Genomic DNA, 17,192 nt, shown 5'->3' with positions numbered 1-17,192 from the left:
CTAGTAAATTCTGACAAATGATGCCTCTTAAAAAAAAGAATAACTACTTTGGGGCTTTTGCTTAACTTCCCTCACTTCACTTGTTCAAAGATAGAACTTCTGATTTCATATCCAGATGGATAAACCTTGTTTAGGGTTCTAAACAATAAAACATTAAATTCTCTTATCAATTTAAGACCGCTAATTAGAAAACTTGGGGAGGGGCACCTGAGAAGCTCAGTCTGACTCTTGATTTCAACTCAGGTCATAATATCAGGGTCATGAGATTGAGCTCTGTGTTAGGCTCCACGCTCAGCTCCAAGTCTAAGAGTGTCTCTCCCTCTGCCCCTTTCCCATGCTCATGTGTGCTCTCAAAAGCAAGAAAGCAAGCAAGCTTGAAAAAATATTTTAGACATGAAAACACAAAATAGAAAAAATTCTGAAGGAAGCATTCTTTTTTTTGAAAGGAGGAGAAAAGGAAAGGAAAAAGAGAATGGCAAGGTTTCTGGAGAAGGATCAGAAGAAACTAAAATATGAGTGCTTCGAGAGTTAGGAGGGTTGGCATTTACACCCCCTACCGTTAGTTGTTAGGGCTGGTTTCTTGCCCACTTTAAGGAGTAGAGTGGGTTTTTTCCATTTTCTTTCTCAAGAGCCACCCAGTCTTTTTCATCCCCCCCACCAAGCTCTTCTCCTGAAGGAAGCATTCTTAGGGGTACATCCAACCCCACTTCTAAACTTCAGCTACTGGCAACCTTCTCCTAAATTTTTGTATCTTTTTGCAAATATGCTGACTCCCTTAGAAATATCCCTCAGTGATACGGTAGAAAAATTTAAGAATTACGGATTTGGGCTATTTTCATTTTCTTCACAAATATTAACCAAGTACCCACAATGCATAGGGTACCCTACGCATACCCTGCATACCCACCTGTGCTAGGGTGCTAAACATACAATGACGATGATTCATAGTGCACACAGTCACAGAGCTTAATACCCACAGGTCATGCATGTTATATGCACGAGCTTTTAATTTTAAGAACAGCAAACATTCAACCCTAAATTCTCAGTGTTAAATCAGATTCCAGATACTCTATGTCCAAACAGAAATTTTAAAAAGATCTTATTTCCAAGTGATCCTGAAGAAATCAGGGGTGGTAATTTGAGAGAAGCACTTTAAAAACCGTATAGTACTTTATCACTAAATATACAAATGAAATTCGTAACTTACCTTGATATTGTCTTCTGATTTAGTTTTATGAGTAGCAGGTGGTATTTTACCCCCCATGCTTGAGGAAGATGAGAAAAAAGATATTTGTTTAGAAAGCTAAAATTCACTAGGCAAGCAACATTTACACTGGGAAAAAAAGGTATTTAGATGGTTACCTTTTCAAACCTTTAAAGGTAAGTTCAATTAATTTGAATGAGTCAATATTGTTTTTTTCAGCTTAAAATTTTATTTTTAGCATACTGGTTAATGAAAATCTAACCCATTCCTTGCCTCAATAAGCCTAATAAACATATAGCTTCTCTGTGACCATTCCCAGAAAAGAGGCAGAAAAACATGCAATGACAAAATCATTTGTATAAGCTGTTTCGAATTCAGTAGGTATACTGCATCCAAAACTTCCAACTTTAGTAAGAGCTCACTTAAATTCAAAGAATCAATTTAGAATCATCATGAAGTTTGTTCCAAAAAATGTTTGTTTCCTCGGGGACCCACAAAGATTCTTTGTTTGTATTTCATATGCCCCCCACAGTATAGATTTTCTCCTTATCCCTTCTATAAGCTACCCATTAATACTTCCCCTTGGTCTTGTAAGTTCTTTCCCAAATAACCCATGGCAACACCATGAATTATACACAGTAACTTAAAAATAAGCAGAAAAGACTATGAAGAATTAGTGCTATGTGCTCCATTTGGGGCAGACTCTGAAATACATGGTCCCCATTCAGCAGTCCAGAGACTAAATGTTCAATGGGGTATGGGCACTCCTCCACAATAGTGAAAGCTGGCAGTCACAAGGACTTAACTAAAATCTGCCTTAAAAAAAGAAAAAGAAGCCATTAACTTTTATATAAAAAAGAGAGATACAGTCATTTGGAAAAGAAAAAAGAATTGACCTTAAAACACCTGAAAATATTGATTTACATTCATTTCAAGTGGGTGGAATTTCTGTACACAAGGTATGCGTATGTCTAAGTCGGATTTAAATGGATATAGATTTCCAAATGGAAAACGAATTTGGTTCTCCAAAGTTTTTATCAACTTATGCTTTGTATAAGCAGTTCATAAGAATTCCAGTACTTCTATTAAAGAAAAACAAAAAATCCAGTAGTCCCACACCTTGGACAACATTTAGCTATTGTCCATCTTTTACATTTTTAGCCATTTTGATAAAATGTATAGGGTACCTCTTTGTAGTTGGGTCCCTTTTCATTTATTTATTGGCCATCTGAATAGCCTCTTTTGTAAAATTCAACTTTCATTCAGCTTTCCATTAGATGGTCTGTTATATTCATCTGTAGATGTTCTTTGTATACTCTATATATAAACCCTCAAAGTTTTATTTTTTATTATTTTTTAAAGATTTTATTTATTCATGAGAGACACTGAGAGAGAGGCAGAGACACACATAGGCAGAGGGAGAAGCAGGCTCCACGCAGGGAGCCTGGCGTGGGACTCCATCCTGGGTCTTTAGGATCACACTCTCTGGGCCAAAGGCGGTGCTAAACCACTGAGCCACCTGGGCTGCCCACTCTGTAAGTTTTATGTGTTACAAATATCTTCTCTTACTCTGTGGCTTGCCTTAACACTTACAATGAGGCCAACATGAACCAAAACTATAACTCTAAAACAACAAATGCAATAATAAACAAAGTTTGAAATTTCTTGTTAAGCACCAATCAAGAAAAACACACACTTTCCCCATTCCTTTTAATGTGACAGTTAAAAAAAATTTTCAGACTCAGTACCCTTGATAAGGAAAACCAGTTTCCACATGCAAAAAAATTTTAAGTCTTAGTTTGTAATTCAGCAAAATAAAATGATTTAATAAGAAACAGGCATATAAAAACACAATTCTTTAAAATTCTGATCCACAGGGATGCCTGGATGGCTCAGTGTTTGAGCATCTGCCTTTGGCTCTGGGCGTGATCCCAGACAGAGTTCCAGGATCGAGTTCTCCATCAGGCTCCCAGTAAAGCCTGCTTCCCCTGTGTCTCTGCCTCTGTGTGTCTCTAATGAATAAATAAAAATCTTAAATAAATAAAATTCAAATCTACAGAAAATCTACTTTTCAAAGAGCGCAGTAATCAAACAATAGCTCTTTGGCAGTTAAATCTTAATGAAGACACACAGCTCCTTAAGCTGTGTTTTTCATAAGTTTCAAAATGCAACATCCAGGAAATGTATTTGAGTGGACATTCAAACAAAGCCGTAACAATCCAACTTCTGTTAAAATTTCAGGAAGGGACAGTCTTACCAAGAAACGTATTAAGCTAGAGGTGTCTAGGTGGCTCAGCAGATTAAGCATCCAGTGTTTCACCTCAGGTCATGATCTCAAGGTTGTGGGATTGAACCCTCTGGCTCCACGCTAAGTGTGGGATCGGCTTGAGATTCTTTCCCTTTCCCTATGCCCCTGTCCCCGCTTGCTCACAGGAGCTTGTGGTGCACTCCCTCTGACTAAAATAAATCAATCTTAAAAAAAAAAAAAAGTATTGGAGATCCCTGGGTGGCTCAGCGGTTTAGCGCGCCTGCCTTTGGCCCAGGGCACGATCCTGGAGTCCCGGGATCGAGTCCCTCGTCGGGCTCCCAGCATGGAGCCTGCTTCTCCCTCCTCCTGTGTCTCTGCGTCTCTCTCTCTATGCCTATCATAAATAAATCTTAAAAAAAAAAAAAAAAAAAAAAGTATTAAGCTAATTCTAAGGAGACAAACCCAAATTACCGATTTCATTTAAAATGATCCAAAATAACTGGCTTGTAATGTGCAAAACTGCCAATGACATGAAAGTCAAGGAAAGACTGAAGAATTCTTTCAGAATAGAGATTAGGAATCACAACAATAAAGTGCAACATGTAATTCTGAGAATTACAGAACATTAATGCCTCATTCTTAGTTTCCTGAGTTTAATATGGTTGTATTGGAGAGACTGTCCTTGTATTTTAGGAAATACACAATGGTGCTGGGGCACAACACTGGAAATTGTCTCCGGAAAAATGCTGTTTGTACTGAACTTGCAATTTGCATGCACATTTCAAAATTTTTTTAAATTTTAAAACAGGGAGGTAAGGAACACAAGAAGGTTTATTCAATAAGCTACATTTAAGAGTTTCTCACATTCCAAATTCTAGTTAACCACCGGAAAGTTAACATCAATTTATGGGGACAGAAATTTCATTTAATGCTTCCAAGACTTAAAACAAGCTAATTCTCTTCCCAACATTGCAAACTAGACTTTGCTAGTATAGGCTTTTATGTTGCCAAGAAGGGTAGTGCAGAGACCCTCCTTGTAAGGAATCACACAAAACCCCAATTCATAATTCTCTTAATTTGATACATTCAAGTTGCTTTGAGCAATAGTTACTTATGCACCTGTACAAAAAACGGTGCTATATTCTAAATTTATTGACAGAAGTGCATCCTGTCCACTTCATTTAAAATGCTGACTGAAAGCCCTGTGCCATGCACTGTGCTGAAGGTTATAACACCTGTTGATTTTAAGTTACCATAAAATGAAGGTGTTCAAAAATGCTTCTTCCTATATAAAAACAAAAATACCCCAAAACATATTTGTTGAAAAGATTATTGTCTCTCTGGATCCTCACTAACTGAGCCGAAAGAATTTTTATTTCCCTTTGTTCAATTTAAAAGGTTGTTAAATACATTCTTGGGACATCTGGGTGGTTCAGTAGGTTGAGCATCTGCCTTTGGCTAAGGTCCTGATCCCAATGTCATGGGATCAAGCCAGTCATAGGGTTCCCTGCTCAGGGAGTGTGCTTTTCCTTCTCCCGACCCCCTGCTTATGCTCTCTTGCCGTCTCTCCCTTTCAAATAAATAAAATCTTAAAAAAAAAAACAAAAACAAAAACAAAAAAAACAAATTCTTAACATCAAATAAAAATTTAAACTATAAACAATGGTAAAATTCTGGCATATGTGCAAATAAATTGTTCTTCAATGTCTAAGCCTAGGTACCTATGACTAAGATCTAAGTACTAACAGAGTGGAACTCTGATACGGTTTCAACCTGAGGAGCCCTTATAGTAGGATTAGGCCTAAGAATATTCCTGGACCCAGAAGTCTCCACATTCAGCCCAATCTCCTAAAATCCTGCCCTTAAGAAGGCTGACATGAAAGCAGAGAGAAAGTTTTGCATTTCTAGCAATAGCCTTAAATACTACAAAAAATTTTAATTTAGATTAAAATAGATAATGAATGCTTCAGAATGGGGCCTCTACGTGCCCAAGGTGCTTTATCTTACTTAAACCGAAAATCTAGGATACCAAAGGAAAAATATAGACTTAAAAAAAATGGGATTACCTATGTGAAACGTTAAAAAAAAAAAAAAAAGGGATACATAAGGATGTTCTAGAAATAATGGCTGACAATATTTTCCAGATCTTAAACTGGAATTTTCTACATAGCCACAGTCATATAATAGAGTTAGCACAAGTTATGCTGTTAGATAACGTTTTTTTCTTCACACCTCCCTTTCTCCTCACCAGCAGTTGAACAAAACATTTTATACACTCAGTATAAGGTTCACTCTTGGCATCAATTATTTCCTCCTGTGGTACATGCGTCAGCGTCACCTGGAATTTTATAAGCAATTAATTGTAGGCTCTTTCCTCTACTAATAGAAGAGATTAAAAGCATACAAATATCTTAAGTGAGGCATTCGGATAATCAAGTTATTCAATAGAAAAACAAAACAACCGGAGTAAAATCTAGGTCTAAACTCCCAGTCCTGAAAAAAAAAAATAAATTAAATAAATTCCCAGTCCTGAAATGAACATCTTGTAAGTTTTCCTGTTACAAAATGTTGTTCTTAACTGTTATCAACAAGTTACTAAGGTAATTGTAAATGTTCTCAGAATTTTAAATTTATAACATGAAAAAAATCTCACAGGAGCTAGGAAACTAGTTCAGAAGAAGAGTGAGAAACTTAGAGGAAAATAATTATACAACCACATACATTCAACAGTTTGTTGAATATTCTTTCAAGTATTTGGTAATCGTGGGCTCATCGTCCCTTATAAAAATATCACTAAACTAAAAAGATCAATGTTTCGAATAAATACCTCTAAGGAGTCACATTGCTTTGCACTGTCGCTCTTATCACCATGAGGTACGACTTGTGTGTGTCTTTTAAATTCCTCACCAGTAGTAGTGATTTTTTAAAAACCACCTCGGGGAAGATTTCCCTTTCTCCCTTAAGGTCCCCTCCAGTATGAGGAACGTTAATCTCTATTACACGGTAAGTATCAAAAGAAATCTCTGTACGTATTCATCTGCATCACTAAATAAAATGCACTTCTACCGTTTCCTAGCATCTGGCACAGTGCCTATTCAATTAATTCCGCGCACGTAGCGAAGTACTCTAGATTTAAGGATAACAAGAACAGATCACGGCAACACAGGGCCCTAGAAAATTCTTTTCAAGTGTTTGGTATGACGGCACCGCAACTACGGATGTACCAATAAGTGACTCAAAATAATTCTACGCAGTTAGAATTGCTATAAATTTAAAGGTATTCCAACAGTTCCAATCTTTATTATAACCCATTATTTAACAAGTCATCATTATTAAAACACTAAAGACGTAGTGCGTAAACGAGCTGTGTGTCATTGCGACCTGAGCAGGACACCAGTGATTTCAAGAAAAACAACTCCGCGCGAAGGCGAAATCTTGCAGCTTCCCCAGCCGCCCCACCCCCACCCCCGTCTCGTCCACCGTGCCCAAGTCCCTGCAATCGTCTGCATTTCCATTTCGCCCGAGACACACCCCTGACGACCTCAGGACAAGGAAACTCAGCCATGCCTGCTCCTCCCCCGCCTCTGGACCATCTAAGCAGCCCTCGGATCCTCCATTAGCCCCCGAGGTGGCCTGCGGTTCCCGGCCAGGCGGAGCCACAAACAGGCGGCGAGCCCTGGCGAGCCCTGGCGGCTGAGCTCCCCCGCTCGTCCGGCCCAGCTCCGGCCCAGCTCTCCCTCCCGCCGTCCCGCTTCCCACCCCCAACGGTCCTCGCCCCGGTCTCACCTCTCCACCCACTCCCGCAGGAAACGCATTTCCTCGGTGTGCAGAACGCTCGGATCCTGTTTACACATTTTCACGAAGGCCCGAAGCTCGCTCACTTTGCGGGGGTCCATGATCCAGAGGCGCTGGCGGGCGGCGGGCGGCAGGCGCGGCGAGGCTGCGGCCCGATTCCAGGCGCGGGTACTAGCCCAGCGTGACCGTGTGGAAGGGGGCGGCGACCGCGAAGCAGAACAGACTAGAACCTCCCCGGCCGCGGGCTCCTCCTACTCAACGGTCTCGTGACCCCGGGTCCTTCGCCCGTTCATTCCTACTCCCTCCGCCTCTGCCCCTGCGCACTGCCCAGAACCTTCTAGAAGTATGGCTGTTCGGGCTGTTGCCTGCCTCTCTACGCGGGCATTCTCGTATTCGAAATCTGAGCGAGTTCCCCGGATGGATCGACCCCCTACACGTGGTGCTTTCAAAGAGACGAGACACTGTCCGAATCCTTTAGAATCGGACATTCCGTGCGTGTGGGCATCAGGTGGAGCACGACGACAAGACGCCAAGCTGGCCCTCCGCCGGAAGCCTCAGTCACAGCTCTGCGCGTGACGTCAGCATTCAGCGCCGCCGCGGAAGGAAAGCCCGGAGAGCGGCGCTGGCCGGAAGGGGCGGGGCGCTCGGTCTGGTTTCCTGGCGACGTACTCGTACGGGCGGCCGCTTCTCCGGCTGTTTTTTTTTTTCCTTCCTGCCGCGTGAGGGAGGCCGTCATGCCTTGGTTACTCTCAGCAACTAAGCTGGTTCCCGCCGTAGCAAGCGCCCGCTGCCGCTCAGGTTAGACTCACCTCCCACGGTGTCCCCTCGGGGGCTTGCTCTCTGAGAAACCTCAGGCGCCCCAGAGGGATCCAAGTTGGTCTCAGGCCATCCCTGGTTCGGCGGACCCTTCTCCTGCTGGGGCCTCCGCTCCCAAACCCTTTGTGCGCTCCTCGGATTTCTTCTTTACCTGCTGCTTCTGGAAAAGGGTGGGCCCTGTGTTCTCCCTGCCGTTGAGGTATTCTGGGAAGCCGGAATGACTGCAGAGAGAAAAGTGTGTGCCGTCCCCCAGAGGGGCTGTCTTCAAAGTTCCTCGGACTCCTAGAAGTTGTGTCAGTTGTCACTAACTTAGGTATCAAAAGTGTCTCGCCTCGAGTAGCTCTTGTTTCTCTTAGGCTACCCTAAAGTCCTATTTTCGTGTTTTCAAAGAGTTGCCTTGAGAGCTGGCTCCAGCATGTACAGGAAACATGTTTAGTAACACAAATGCTTTGAGCAGTTCCTCTCGGAAGAGATAATGCTTGGAAATACTCCCGGGGCTTTTTAATGTCTGAAAGCTCTGCTCGTAAAGGCAAGCTGCTGGAGTCCAGGAATAATGGGGACCATTCTTTTAGGGTGTACTCTATCGCGAACAGTTAATCTGATGAACTTAAACCTCGATCAGTGAAAGTTGAATCATCTACCTTGCGGGCGGACCTGCTGTTGGATCATATTTCAGGGTTTTGGCCAATAAGCGAACAATGTGTGAACCAGAGCATATGGTATTTGACATCAAACCTGTGTCTTACCATATATTTCTTACATTATCTACTTTAATGAAAATGAATGATAATTATAAGATTTTTTTTTCTCTGTGAAAAATAAAAACGAATCACTGTCCAGTGCACAGAATTTGCTCTTCGGTTCTAACAGTTAAGCTGCAGAAAGCTGTCCTCCATAGGAGTAGATAAACAGATACGTATTTAGCCTTAATCATAAAAGCCACAATCTATGGTTTAGAGCCGAAACCATCCTTTGCTTGTGACTTTATTCTTGGATTTGTTGAGGCTATGCGTAAAACTTCATTAATGAAAGTTTAACACTAGAAACTGGATTATACTTGCTAAGATCTTTGAAAAATATTTTTGTTATGCTTCACTTTGTTTCAATGCAGTAAGTATTGCATTCCTAACAACACCATGAGATAGTTATATGTACATATATACATGTACACACTCACACGTTTTGAATGGATGATCTTGGATCTTTGCAAGTCCAATTAGGGCAGATATCTTCATTTAATTGATGAGGAACTGAAACTAACACAGGGTCACAAATTGCAAGTCAGCAATTTGAGTTGTATAATTGCCACCTAGACCTTTTTTCTGTTATACCACCACTAGGTCTTCACTCTGGCTTAGCAGGATCCTTTTGAAACTTTTTATTGACCCAAAAAGAATGTTCTCTTCATTCAGTAATTTTTTAGTAGTCATTGTAGATGAATTTCCACTTCCCTGGAGTTGCTCACAGCCTTGTCAGGGTGATAGGCAATAGATAAGTAACAAGATAACAATGGGTTGTAATAGAGTCTTGACTCAAGTGGCATAGGGACTCAAGAAAGGCAGTAATGGGTTGTAAAAATGTCATTTGGAGATTTTACTAAATTTCAGAGTTTGAAGAGTCTGTCTTGAGGTGCTCATAAATAGAACTTTGAAAGTTCTATTTGCCCTTGATTGCCCTTCTTTAGAAAGACTCTGTAGTACAGAGTATTGAGTACAATAGGAAACTTTCTCATCAGTGAAAGTCCTGCAATCCTAAGGTGAGAGTGTTGACTAAAGAATAAGTGATTTTTTTTTAAAGCTTGTTTGTGGTTGATTCATTCAACAAACGTGGAGCACCAGATATGAACATGGAACATATTTTCTATCATTATGGGAGATAAAAACGCAAGTAATTGTAATATATTAAGTTTATTAACAGTGGTGGAGAGAAGGAACAAGTGATAGATGTTTTCTGGCAGCAGGGAGGAGCCAGGAGGAAATGTGGGCATGTCCTTAAATATTAGGAGATATTTAAGACTTGAAAAAGGCTTTTACCAAGCAGACCAGAGTAACAGAGCCATCCTGGCAGAGGGAGCCTATGCAAAGGCATGAACAAAGCTTTTCAATTGTCCGTAAGCTTGGAGGAGCTTTCTTGAAATATGTTCCTAGGCATGTGGTAGGTGTTACACCAAAATGGTTCTGTGGTCAAATAAGTTTGGGGAATGCTGCATTTCATCATGCCCATAATAGACTAAATCTCTAAGAAAGAAAGGTATTTGGAAGTGATTCGCAAACTGTATGTGACCACAGGGCCCTTTTTCTGTGATGAGTCTTGAACTGGTATCACTTGGAACACATTTTGGAAAAATTTGGGCTTGAGCATAAGATGCGTAGGAAGAGGTGATTTAAAAACCAAGTTAGGGGGCATCTGGGTGGCTCAGTAGTTGAGCATCTGCTTTTGGCTCAGGTTGTGATCCCGGGGTCCTGGAATCAAGTCCCACATCAGGTCCCCACGGGGAGCCGCCTTCTCCCTCTGCCTGTGTGTCTGCCTCTTTCTGTGTCTTTCTTGAATAAATAAAATTAAAAAAAAATAAAAAGAACCAAGTTAGGAAGAAAAGCTGGTGGCTGGCTCATGAAAGGTCTTGTATATTCCCATTCCTCTAGGCAGTGGGAAACCATTGGGTAATTTTAAGCTATTGAATGAGATTAAATCTGAATTTTTAGTTATCTGTTAAGAGTGGGAAAATGGACTGGAGGCCATGTCATTGCATTCTTAAATTTTTCAGAGACACTGGTTTTTCTTTTGTTGTTGGAAAATTGGTTTTATTACAACGCTGAGTAGTCCACATACATGACAGATAAACTTTATTAAATAACACATTTTATAAAGGCATTTAAAATACTTGAAGCTTTTATGATTTTATTTCCTGAATATAAGTTTTGTTCATTTGGTTGTATTTTTTAAGACTTTTATTCATTTATTTGATTTTTTTAATTCTTTTTTTTTTTTAATTTTTATTTATTTTATGATAGTCACAGAGAGAGAGAGAGAGGCAGAGACACAGGCAGAGGGAGGAGCAGGCTCCATGCACTGGGAGCCCGATGTGGGATTCGATCCCGGGTCTCCAGGATCGCGCCCTGGGCCAAAGGCAGGCGCCAAACTGCTGCACCACCCAGGGATCCCTATTTGATTTTTTTATATTCATTTATTTGAGAGAGCATGAGCAGGGAGGAGGGGCAGAGGGAGAGACTCCCCATTGAGCAGGGAATCCAACCTGACTCTCAATCCCAGGACCCGGAGATCATGACCTGAGCCACCCAGGTGCCCCCTGAAAATGAGTTTTAAATGCATATTGTCCATAGTTCCTCCTATAGAATTTTCTCTCCACCTGCCAACTAAATATCAAACAAAATTAAAAGCTCACATTCTACTCTTTTTTTTGTGTTCCAGATGTTACATTACTGTATGCCACTGAACTGTATTTTGCCAAAGGTGATTGGGTTTTAGTTTTGCTAGGTCATTTGCTCCCATCTTTGTCACAGTAAAATGTAAAGTCATTACATTTCTAAGAGATAAAAGGTTAAAATAATATGATCAATAGATCTTTTTGCTAAAAAAATTTAAAATAGAGATTTAGTGACAAGGAATATGCAGGATGCAAGTCAGTCCAAGGAATTCTTTCAAGTTAATAAATTCAGGGATCTCAAATGTAGCACATCCAAAACTTAACACTTGCAGTCCTATCTCAGATAATGGCAGATCCCTTCTTTCAGTTGCTAAAGCCAAAAACCTTGACTCCTCTCATACCAAATATGCAGCCTGTCGGTAAATTCTGCTTGGTGCTACCTTTAGACTATATCCAGAATTTCATCACTTCACCACCCCTACCTACCTCCACCACCCTGGACCAACCTATTTGTTATGACAACAGCCATAGGTTCCTCGGTGACTTAGTGGGTTGAGCATCCAAATCTTGATTTTGGCTAAGGTGATGATCTCCAGGTGGTAAGATCAAGCCGTATGTGGGGCTCTGCACTCAGTGGAAGCCTGCTTGCCTCTCCATGTCCCCATCCCCCCAACTAAGATAAATCAATCTTTAAAAAAAAAGACAGCCAGAGTGGGCCTGTTTAGATATGTCAGGTTATGTCACTCCTCTGCTCAGAGCCTCCAGTAGCTTCCTATCCCACCTATAATAACAAAGTCCATACTGTGATCAAGCAATCCCTGTATAATCTGACCTCCTGTTACCTTTCTGACTTCATCTGCTTGTTCTCTTAATTGTTCACAATGATTTTCTGTTAGCCTCAAACACACCTTACACATCTGGCCTTAGAAACATTTCACTTGCTGTTCCTTCTGGAATTCTTTTACCTCATATCCACATGAACTCCTTCACTTTCTTTACATCTTTACTCAGATATTAACCACTTTTCCCTGACTACCTTAATTAAAATTTCAACCCTTGGATTCCAAAACTTCTGTCCTCTTTCCTACTTTATTTTGTTTTCTTTAGTACCTATGGCTAACATTATATTTTACTTAATACTTGTTTATTATCTTTCTCCAGTTTGTAAGCTCTGTGACAGCTAAGATTTTTGGTGTTAATTCATTAATGTATTCCAAGTACCTGACAAATAGTAGGTACTCAAAAAATACCCTGAAAAGAATGAATAAAAATCATAGACTGAAAAGTAATATATTTTGAAAGTAAAATAGAGGAAGCAGAAAGTAATTGTGTTGAAATTAAACTAAGTTCATTTAAAATAGGCAAATGTAAAAAAAAATAAGCAACTGTTTGCAAACATATAGCTAAGACCACTTGCTCAACATCTGATGAATCTGTGTAACTCATTTTTCTTCCATTGTAACGCTACATAATAGTGGCTAAGGGTAGTGTTTTAGAGTAATGTATTTGTAGATCCTGTGTACATAGTATATGGTAAAAAAGGAAACAGAAAGTTTCTTATCACTGTAGGCCTGCCATACATGATATAGCCACATTGTTCTGAGAAATGCAGGATAAGTCTAGTTTTCTTTTTTAATGGTAGTAAAATACACATAACGTAAAATTTACCATGCTAATCATTTTTAAAGACACATTGTGAAACCGATTTCCAGAACTTTTTCATCTTGCAAATCTAAAATTAGACCCGTTAACAACACTTCTTCCTCCTTCATCTTGGTAACCATGATTCTGCTTTGTTTGAATTTCTTAGCTCATGTAAGTAGAATCATAAGAATTTGTCTTTATGACTGGCTTATTTCACTTACCATAGTGTTTCAAAGTTTACCCGTTTTGTAGCATGTGACAGGATTTCCTTTTTAAGGCTGAATAATATTTCACTACATATATATTTATTTATCCATTGATATTTGGGTTGCCTCTACCTGTTGGCTATTGTGAATAAGTGCTGTTGTAAAAATGGGTATGCAAATATAACTCTGGTTATTTTTAACATAAAAGAAAATGCTTTATACTTTAATTTTTATTTATAATGTATTTAAGTTATATGTCAATTGCTCTGCCTCTTGGAAAAAGGTCATTTCATGAATAATTATATATTCTGAACCTGTGTACTAATAAATCTTTAGCTCCTAATGCTATACACATTTCAAAGTTTTCAGAGTAGTTTCAAATAGATAAAAGGAATGAAATAAATCATAAACTCTGCTAAAGAAAAACTATGATTTGTAAATGTTTAGCTAAAAAAAAAAAGTAAAATGACTTTTGCTGTTTTCCAAATTCTTAACATCACCGTCAACACAAACTCATCTTTTTCTGATATACCTAATCCAAATAACCTTTGACCAAATGTCCACAATGCTGCTAAACATGTTAAAAACATAATCTTAGTAGAGTATTAAATGTTATCTACAAAACTCTGATTAACCAAAACACACACGAGTCATGTTCAATTGTTATATGAACATAATGTGTCTGATTAGTCAATTTAACAATTTCTTTTGGTTGACTTCTTCTGTACCTCTTTATGCTTCTTTTTTTTCCTCTTGCCACGTTCTTTGAATCCTGCTGAGAAAATAGAGGGATTCCAGTTGCTGGTGACCCAAGGAATATCTTGCTCATCACTGTCCACAAAAGTATATTGAGTTGCATGTTTGGGGCTATAGGACTTTGGTGAATAATTGTTGAATGACTGTCTTCTCCAAGTGCATTCTTCTTCAAAGCCCTCTTCATCTGCCACACCATTTATAAAGAAGGACTTCAACTCACCGTCATCTTCAACAACTTCTCTTTCTTGATCATTCTCAATAATGCTCTGTGTATTTGTATTTCTACCATTAGCAATCTTACTTGAAGTTGTAACAGATATGTAGTTGCCCATCCCGCTATCATCAAATGCCAGGGAGGAAAATGAATTAAGGCCCTCATGGCCCAGTGAACCATATGGTATATATCCTGTGTCATATGAAGGAAATCTCTCAAAAACTGGATATTCACTGGAGGTAGCAAAACAGGATTTTGTACTTCTGCTTGCATAGGAGCTTCTTGGACTATTTAAAAGGTCCTCAAGTGAGTCTTCAAAGAAATGAAATGAAAATGGGTCCTTTTCACCAAAAATTTCTCTAAAGACATCACTTGGCTTACGGAATGTGAAGCTATACTCAGAAGAATCTTCAAAATGACTTCTGTCTCCACCATTTAATCCTTCTTGGCCATATTTATCATAAATGTCCCGTTTTTCGTTATTTGATAATACCTCATATGCCTCAGCTACTTCTTTGAATTTTCTCTCAGCTTCTTCTTTATTTTCTGGATTTTTATCAGGGTGCCATTTAAGTGCCACTTTATGATAAGCTTTTTTAATGTCCTCAGGTGAAGCGTATCTCTGCACTCCTAGAACTTCATAGTAATCTACCATATTTTAACAGATTGTTGGAAGTGGGTGTTCTGGGTCTGAGTAGTGAGAACCGTAGTTTCCTCTCAGCTCAAGCTTTACTGGTGTTGGTGGTAGAGGCAGTGTCCGCAAATAGGCACATTTTTACATTGAAGACAATGTCACTACCATAGACATTGCTAGGAGACATTAGGATACTGATTATGTGGCAAGCAGAGTTACAAGCTTATGTCAGAGAAGTTTGCATTATGGTGTCATTCTGGGGTTGGGTTAAGGACTAGATCTTCCAGATAGAGCTAGTCCAGAGTCATGCCAGAGCATCCTGAACCCTCTGGACTATTTCGCCTGTATTCCCCTGGAAGCCTCAAACAATGCCTCATAAGCCAGTGGGAACTGTTGTTGATGGCCAGAGCATGCCCCTTGCACTTGTAGGCTACTGAGCCTTAATAACTTATTTCCTAGTTCTATGTTTCGGTTTTGAAAAATGAGGAAATCATGAACTACATGAAAAAGTTTTTAAGTAGATTACATTTTTGTTTTATTTCAGTCAAGAGGCAATTTCATAGGAAATTCAAACAACTCAATTACAGTATAATAAGGACTATGATGGGGGAAGCACTAGATGCTAAGCAATCATGAGAGACACCTAACCCAGATTTGGGGTGTTTCAGGGAAGGCTTCTGCATGCCAGTATTGAATGATTTGAGAGGACAGTATCTACCCACTTCAAAGTTTACTACTTTAAAACATAAAGATTTTGAAAATTGTACGCTTATGTATTCATTATATAATTACTGAATGTCTACTTTGTGCAAGGCACAGTTTAACCACAAATGTTAATAGTATTAAAAATTCCAATTTTCATGCTTTACAGTATGATGGAATATAAATAATAAGAAAAGTATTAAAATAATGTGAGATAATATGATATGTGTTCCCCCTCAAAAACAAAAAACAGTAGTACGATCGGGGCAGAGAGCTACTTTAGATCGGTTTTTAATTCTCTACAGTATACCTGTCTACATGTATGTATGTATGGTACACACATCATTGTATTTGCCTACCGTTGAAAATAATAATAAAAATATTGAATATTATTTGAGCACCATCTTTAGGTCAAACACTATACCAAGTGACTTGCGGTTTCTCATGTAATTGTTAATAGCATTCTAGCAAAATAAATATTTTGTGCCCATAAGAAACCTGATGTTCTAAGGATAAATATGTCTAAGGCTACCTAGCTTATTAGTGAAAAATCTGATATTTGAACTTGAGTCTCTCTGATTCTAAATTCTATTCTTCCTACTCTGTTGCATATCTTGGACCAGGATTTAAGAGTTCAGGTTCTAGGGGTCCCTGGATGGCTCAGTCAGTTAAGCGTCTGTCTTCAGCTCAGGTCATGATCCCAGAGTCCTGGGATCAAGCCCCGCCTTGGGCACCCTGCTCAGTGGAGAGCCTGCTTCTCCCTTTCCCTCTGCTGCTTCATCTGCTTGTGTGCTCTCTCGAATAAATAAATAAAATCTTTTTTAAAAAGTTCAGATTCTAGACATTTTTCAAATATGTATTGAGAACCTGTGATACAGATAGGAGTTAGAAAATTGAAAATTCTGCTCTTGAGGAATTAATATAATTGGGAAAAAAATCACCGAAAAACTAACCAACAGAGTAAATATATATATATATATATATATATCACAAGGATTTGCTTCTAATTATTTCTCCTCTCTTGCTCTTTTACACATTCCAGCTGCTGTGCCATTTTATCTCATCCCTTTACAATAAAACTTCTCAAAATTATTGTCTCTGCTTGATGTTTCTGCTTTTTTCTATCCTGTTTTGTTGGCACACTCCAATCTGGCTTCTACTTTTTTTTCTCCCAGTCTTAACTGAGGTATAATTGACATATATGTTTAAGTTGTACAACATGATTGGATATATGTATACATTGTGAAATGATTACCAAAAGAAGTTTAATTATCATTCATTACTTCATAGTTATAATTTTTTTCTTGTGGTGAGAACTTTTTTTTTTTTTCAAGTAAACTGTGCTCAGCATGGGATTTGAACTCACATCCCTGAGATCAAGAATCTCATGGTCTACTGACTGAGCCAGCCAGGCACCCCACTTTTCTTGTGATAAAAGAACTTTTAAGATCTTTATTTTTAGCAATTTTCAACTATCCGATGAAGGATTGTTAACTGTGGTCACCATGTTGTACATTACATCCTCCAGAATTTATTGTCTTATAACTGGATTTGTACCTTTGGACCACCTTTTACCAATTTGGTAAAA

General features: G+C 39.0%; 3 protein-coding genes across 12 annotated transcripts in view; 1 reads left to right on the top strand and 2 right to left on the bottom strand.

Annotated features, from left to right (window-relative positions):
• The window catches only part of ST13 (ST13 Hsp70 interacting protein), a 37,940-nt gene extending 25,948 nt beyond the window's left edge, over positions 1-11,992 (bottom strand). The window contains exons 1-2 of one of the 6 annotated variants that reach the window (XM_072843813.1): positions 11,955-11,992; positions 1,208-1,265 (exon numbers count right to left, since the gene is read on the bottom strand). In XM_072843813.1, the coding sequence (XP_072699914.1) occupies positions 1,208-1,265; positions 11,955-11,977 (81 nt within the window). In that variant the 5' untranslated portion in view covers positions 11,978-11,992. Of the gene's footprint in view, positions 1-1,207; positions 1,266-7,019; positions 7,161-7,238; positions 7,828-11,954 lie in introns of those variants that run through there. The other 5 variants (XM_072843816.1, XM_072843811.1, XM_072843814.1 and 2 more) reach the window with 5 other exon arrangements.
• DNAJB7 (DnaJ heat shock protein family (Hsp40) member B7) lies at positions 1,207-15,066 on the bottom strand. Its single transcript, XM_072843817.1, has 2 exons — positions 11,955-15,066; positions 1,207-1,265 (listed from the first exon to the last, which is right to left on the bottom strand). Exon 1 carries the CDS (start codon positions 14,921-14,923, stop codon positions 13,994-13,996), a length of 930 nt encoding a protein of 309 aa, XP_072699918.1. The 5' UTR covers positions 14,924-15,066; the 3' UTR covers positions 1,207-1,265; positions 11,955-13,993.
• Positions 7,582-17,192, top strand: part of XPNPEP3 (X-prolyl aminopeptidase 3) — a 75,309-nt gene continuing 65,698 nt past the window's right edge. For 2 of the 5 annotated variants that reach the window (XM_072843807.1, XM_072843806.1), the window contains exon 1: positions 7,582-8,045. In XM_072843807.1, coding sequence (XP_072699908.1) covers positions 7,982-8,045 — 64 coding nt within the window. In that variant the 5' untranslated portion in view covers positions 7,582-7,981. The other 3 variants (XM_072843809.1, XM_072843808.1, XM_072843810.1) reach the window with 2 other exon arrangements.

This window comes from Canis lupus, chromosome 11 (assembly GCF_048164855.1).
Source record: "Canis lupus baileyi chromosome 11, mCanLup2.hap1, whole genome shotgun sequence".
In the NCBI taxonomy this organism is placed as follows: Eukaryota; Metazoa; Chordata; class Mammalia; order Carnivora; family Canidae; genus Canis; species Canis lupus.
Note: the sequence above shows the minus strand (reverse complement) of the source record. Positions and strands in the feature narration are given on the sequence as shown.

What these genes read in the sequence shown, in the direction of transcription:
- DNAJB7 (XM_072843817.1), bottom strand. Translation starts at nt 14,923, where the DNA reads ATGGTAGATTACTATGAAGTTCTAGGAGTGCAGAGATACGCTTCACCT.